This window comes from Atta cephalotes, assembly GCF_000143395.1.
Source record: "Atta cephalotes unplaced genomic scaffold scaffold00003, whole genome shotgun sequence".
NCBI classification, from domain to species: domain Eukaryota; kingdom Metazoa; phylum Arthropoda; class Insecta; order Hymenoptera; family Formicidae; genus Atta; species Atta cephalotes.
Genome location: NW_012130067.1, coordinates 222,108 through 228,683, shown reverse-complemented (window position 1 = coordinate 228,683; position 6,576 = coordinate 222,108). Strand labels below are relative to the sequence as shown.

General features: G+C 28.7%; 1 protein-coding gene across 1 annotated transcript in view; it reads left to right on the top strand.

The window, feature by feature from the left end:
• Positions 1-5,690, top strand: part of LOC105624213 (potassium voltage-gated channel protein Shab-like) — a 54,747-nt gene extending 49,057 nt beyond the window's left edge. Inside the window, exons 6-9 of the mRNA XM_012205576.1 lie at positions 2,604-2,819; positions 3,865-4,084; positions 4,713-5,114; positions 5,437-5,690. Of these exons, the coding sequence (XP_012060966.1) occupies positions 2,604-2,819; positions 3,865-4,084; positions 4,713-5,114; positions 5,437-5,690 (1,092 nt within the window). The remainder of the gene's footprint in view (positions 1-2,603; positions 2,820-3,864; positions 4,085-4,712; positions 5,115-5,436) is intronic.
• Positions 5,691-6,576: the final 886 nt, after the last annotated feature.

Genomic DNA, 6,576 nt, shown 5'->3' with positions numbered 1-6,576 from the left:
TATATATATATATATATATATATATATATATATATAAAAATTAATTTAGGCTCGAATAAATAAAAAAAATAATAAAAACTTTTCGGAGCCAATACAAATTATTAATGTATATATAAATATTCTGTATTAAATGTGACAAAAAAACGTATATATAAATATATCCCATTTTGTCTCCTTTTTAGTATAACAACAACATCAAATCATAAAATTAATGTATTCGCAGATAAACGTGTAAATATAAAATTTATCGAAAAAAACATTGGTATAAAAAAATGAGTTAATATGGTCATACGCTGAAAGTTGGTCAGAAATAATTGTCAGAAATAATTGTTACGTCCACATCTTGCTAACATATTCTTTAAATTCCAGTTTACTAGATAAAAATCATGACAAATTAGAAATCTTGTAAGAAGATAACTATGTCATAACAAAATATACATTTACATGAACAAAAATTGGTCGAAACAAAAATTCATTTATCGCAAATGTTCCATCAAATCCGGTTTATTGTGTCAAGTCAATAAAATTATATAGTTAAATATATCAAGCGTTATAAAGTAATAAATTAAACAGTAAAATAAGAATTCACATGAACCGTTCAAAAACGATAAATACCGTGTTGACAGTTTGACTGTTGTAAACATAATGGCAATTGAAACGATCAAGGCATGTAAGTCAGTTAGATAAACAATAAAGAAATAGAAATGGGGAGAAAGTTCCAGAGAGAAGATATAGGACGGATTACAACATATAGGAAGGATTGTTGATAGGTGGAGGTACTACAGGAAGGGAGGGTAAGATCGTGAAGAGAGATACGTGAGTATGGGTGTGAGGATGCTTGGAAGTGTGTGTGGGTGTATTTGAATACTAATTGTCGATTTGACCTGACACTAGACACGACGACGATAATGTTTCTTAATAAAATTTTATCTCATTTTTATATAAAAATTGAAATACCTCTCTTACTATTCTCAATATTCTCTTACTATTACTCAAGCTTTGAGCCTATTAAAAATTTCGAGTGCTTTCCAGCAAGGACACTGTTAGACACTATGTAACACAGAGTCATTTCATTCTTGTTTAATGTAGACAAATAACAAGGATGTAATGATTCACTATGTTATACTGTGTCTGATTGTATCCTTGCTGGAAAGCATCATTCGTCCGCATAGCCGTTTTTTAGATATGACCTATAGAGAGTTTCCAGTCAACTCAACTTCACTCGGTTCGAGTAAAGATACACTGTAGGGTCTCCTGCGTCCAGTACGGGCGCGTATATTTGGCACGAGACACCGTGTCTCTTGATGTTTTTGGATTTCTACAGCCTCCGTATTCTGGAAAATATTTTGTAACTATAATAGTCGTTTTTACAAAATAGTATTTGATATCCTGATTCAGTGCTGTGTTCTGCCAATGCTAATTATGTGACATGTTTCAATCTAACATCCCATTCCTACATGCACACTGTTTTCCTGGTTTCACCTGCAGAACTGAGTAGAGGTCTTCAGTCTTTGGAATTTCTTAAGATTTCACTAAGAAATAGACACACAAATAGACAAGATTTCTCAGAAAATCCTTTCAACTCCACTTCCTCTCTTTCACATTGCGACAAAACATTTAGCAAATCCTAGATCGCATCACGTATGGACAAACTCAGACTATCTATGCATAGTCACAATCAACATTGGCAGAACACAGCATTGAATCAGAACACCAACTATTATTCGGTAAAACAACTACTATAGCTACAACAGCATCATATTTTCCAAGAAAATACAGGGAGATCTTAATAATCCAGAAACACTCAGATAATTTAAACAGAGACGTGGGCTATAACATGGGGTAAGTAAAATATGGCAGACCGCTCTTCCCCATCTCCTTCCAACTTTCCTTCTCAACAGAATTTTTATATAAAGGAAATTCTCCGGAGAAGTAACTCAGTGTTTTTGTCCTGATGAAGTGAACGGCAAGGTTCACAAAATTTTAGCATTAGCAATGGTTCAGTTATAATTTTCTTTGTGTGTGATGTAAGTTTACTATTAATTACAAGATTCAGTTTATGATCAGTAGTTAACGTTACATACAACGCATTAGGGATATTCTTGTGCGGAGAATCTAAAGATGATTAGACTGTACACACACTGCCATTGATGGAGGCGCGAAATAGCCTATATTCCTCTTTTGCTCGGAGGAATTTGACGAAATCTTTGTTCTCTAGTCTCTGATTAAAGGGTCTTTAAAGATGACAATTTAATTATATTTTATTTATTTATATATAACAAATATGTTACATACAAATTAATAAATTTTAATTATAATTTCTTCATATAGTATCAATAAACAACGATATCATTATCAGATTTTGTTAATTATTATTAATCATTACTAAAATTTATTATTATTAATTTATATTATTAAAATTTATTAATTATTAATTTTTATTAATATTATAGTAATTTTAATATAATATAATACGATGTAACTTTTATTATTATTATTAGATAAATTATTCATATACGTGCAAAGATTCGTCATTTTTATAATAAAATTATGTTTTGAACATTTACTATGGTAATACTTTTTTAATTCTTTCATTTCCGCAGGGTGATTTGACTGAAGACGCAGATAGTAATCTTTACATAAATCCTCTGGAAGCAACGGAAAAATTCAAAACAAGTCAGATGAAAAAATCAATTTCTGGTGAGGTTGGCCGAAACATCATCGCTGAAACATTGCCTAGCGCTGAATCTTTGAAGGAGGCTAGTAAAATTAACCTGAATGATATAATGCCCAAACATAGGAAAATTAGAATCCAACAAGTGAGTCCCTTAAAAATTAGTATATGTATTTGTCCTAAATTATCTTTTAATATTTATTTATGCAAATATTTATTTACTTGCTATGCGCGATTATTCATATTATAACATCATAAAAAAAATAATGAAAGAATTTCTGACATCTAAAAATTCAAGACTTTTAACTGAATTTCCAATTCATAATCATACGACTTACTTTCATAAAGCTTTTATATAGCTGTTTAAATTTTAAACTTTTTGCATAATATTAGTTTAATTTTAAAAGTTTAACTTTAAAAATAACTTTTTTTTTAAACTGCCCCAGTACATACTATTTGTAATTTGGACCGGGTAATGAGATATCCGGATACTAGGTTTCTCCTTAAAATCCACGGATAATATTCAGGTACCTGTACTATCCGAGTACCCGAAAAATAAACTATAAAGTAATTCGAAATTAATTTATATTATTAAATATACTATTAAATTTTTGATATCTTTACCTTGATAATAATTTTATGTATAGAATAATTAAAGAGAGAAATCATATTATGTAAAAAATCATATTATATATATATATATATATATATATATATATATATATAATAATATAAAAAAGTGAATTTGCTTATCTATATATATGACTCCTCCTCCTAAACCTAAAACAAAACACATCTAGTTGCCCTCTTCCCTCACTTAATCAAATTTTAACGAATAAATTATATAATAATGCGCTATTTATATGCACTCTCAAAATTAGGTTTTAATTTCTCCAAATTCTCTTCTTGGTTAAGTTGGGGGGAGTCCAACTAGGCAGACGTATAAAAACCAAAACGTCTCTCTCGAAACTATTTCACTTTCATCAAAAACATTTTTTATCATCAAAAATATATATAATATTTAAGATTTTTAAGTTAAGTAAATAACTCTATATATGACTAAATATATGACATTAAAAATACGGGAGACTCCGTGAGTCTCCTGTATTTTTAGTGTCATATATTTCATTTCTTCTATGCAAGATAGTATCGAAGTTTGAGTAATAATGTTTAATTATGATTGATTATAGAGCATAAAACCACGGACACAATTCGTTAGTGATCAAGAGAGTATAGTTATGCGCAGTATCTTAAAGGAAGATACTGCTGCGGAAGACAACAATAATCATTATGGAGGGTTACGTGGTGGCAAACCTTCCCCGCTTATGTCAACAAATAGCTTGGCATCCGCTACACGCATAATTAATTATCACATGTTTGGGTCTCTCGGCGCGCCAAAGCATTGTAGAGGTAAACATTTTAATCAAATTTAATTTAATCCATAGTGTCCTTTTTTAAATCTGTCACAAATTCTAGAAAATCTAGAATTAATCTTAAAAATAAGGAAACTAAATCGTGCATTTTTATTGGAGATAATGTCTTTCATAAAATATTTTGGATTAAAAACTCTAGATCATTAATATAAGAATAATTAATACGAACATTACATTAATATAGGAATTAATATGAACTTATTAAAATCCGTATACTTTGTAAGAAAACTGTGTACTTTCTTTTCTCAAAATTAATAAAAATAAAAGACTGGCGTTAATGAGAGTACAGCGCAGATCGCAACGCGCAATTTTAACGATTACAAAATAGTCTAAAATATGACATCTTATTAACACTTATTTGCTGTCGATGTCGTGGACCAAAAATGATCACAAATTGATGTTAATCTCCTACTCTGGTCTTGTGTAATATACAATATTATCGAGAATATATTTGAAAAACTGTTTATAATATCGACATTTGTAAGAAAATGCAAGTTGCATACGATGTTAAAAGTAAAATAATCATAATTTAAAGAGGCTAAAAATTGATATTGAATTATTGTTACATTGTAAAATAATGTAATGAAATGTAAAATCTGTTTCAGAAACAAGCGTAGAGAATAAGCTTTCGCTATCGGCGGACTCTATAGATAGTGGTGAAATGCCATTCATAGACCAACATCGAATATCAAAGTCGATTCTAAAGAAATCCGATAGTGGTAATAATTACTATAGCAATGCTGGTGATTCAGATACTGAGAAACTGATTACGGACAGTATGTCCACAGCAAGCATATGTGATAATGAGACAAGCTCATGTGATGCCTCAGCCAATACAAATAACGTGTGTACAAAAAAACATCCGATGTCGCCGTTATTTTCGCGACAGGTTCTTGAATCGATATTCCTCACCAATAACAACATTGAAAGAGAGTGTACAAACGATAAAGGGGATAAAAAACTTAGCGTCTCAAGGAAGTCGAGAATTCTATTTAGTGATATTGAAGGTTTGTATAAACAGATCAAACTAATTATGCCGTATTATACAGAATGTCTAATAAAGTATATCAGTGGCTGGATATTGAATAATCTTTATTAAAGATATGATTTTTTTAAATTAAAAAATTTGATTTGATTTTTTAAATTAAAACAATTTAATTTTTTTCGTATTTTTTTATACATATAGTAAAAATTATTATATAAATATTGTTATAAAAATGAAGATTGAGATAAAGAGTAAAGAGTAAAAAATAGAAATTCTATTCTAACAAAATCTTTCAATTATTGTCGAATACATACAATAGGAATATTACAAATGTTTTATTATAGAGGAGAAACATGCTCGTGATGAAGCAGTAGTGGAGAATCAAAATAAAGAATTGGATGACCAGTCATGGAAGTCGAAGATACGTGTACAGGAGCAATCTAAGGAAACTATGTTAATACTACGTCCCTACAAAACAAAGAAATCGATGACAGAGGAAAAAAAGAAAACTAATAAATTGAGTGGACATAGTTCTTCCACAAGTTACAAGATGTCTGACGCGAATTATTTTTCTCCAAAATACAATTTTTCATCGTAATTCCTTCTTCAATTTCAATAATTTTTGCTATTAGGCATTATATTATGTAGTTGCATTATCATCGGACAATCATAAGCATAACATATGCTTATATAGTAATTATCTGTGCCTATTAATTGTAGTAGCACCGATTGTATCAGATTCATTAATTGTATAATACATCAATTAGGCCTGTTAAAATTTATTCCAACATTTTGTTCTTTATCTTTCATTATAAAATCAATGAAAAAACAATAATTAATTAATCGTGACAGTGGCGCAATTGATTATTTCAGTAAACATATGTATATGTAAATATAGCAATCACACAATAATACATCATCAACGATTGTTAATGTTTATGTAATGATGTTAATACGAAATACCGAAATAATATCGGAAGATTATATAATATAATTGGCTATCATTGCACAATGTGATCAATAATGTTGACGAGCTTAAAAATTTTGATGGCGTTTTTATATATGTATATAAATAAATAGATTTTAATTTTGAGAGTTTAATTATATATACATTTTTTATTTACAATAATCATAATACATTTTTTAGTCTGATATCGTTAGATGTATTTTTTAAATGGATAAATTAAATAATTTTTATCATATTTTCAGTATCCTCATGGATGTTTTCCACATTAAATTCTTACATTCTTAAACCTATAATATTTTCGATTTTTCGAAGATTATAATTTTCGAACATCAATGATTACGTTTTCATGCCTTCAGTAACATATTAAAATATTAATTACGTTGTAACTTACATAATAGTTATTATTTTACTTTACGCTTGCTAATGAAAAAATGTAGATTCATAAAGATTTTGAAGAAATATGTGAATACTAGAAGTACTATATGCTTATAATTCCAGCTTTCATTGAAAAAAAAGA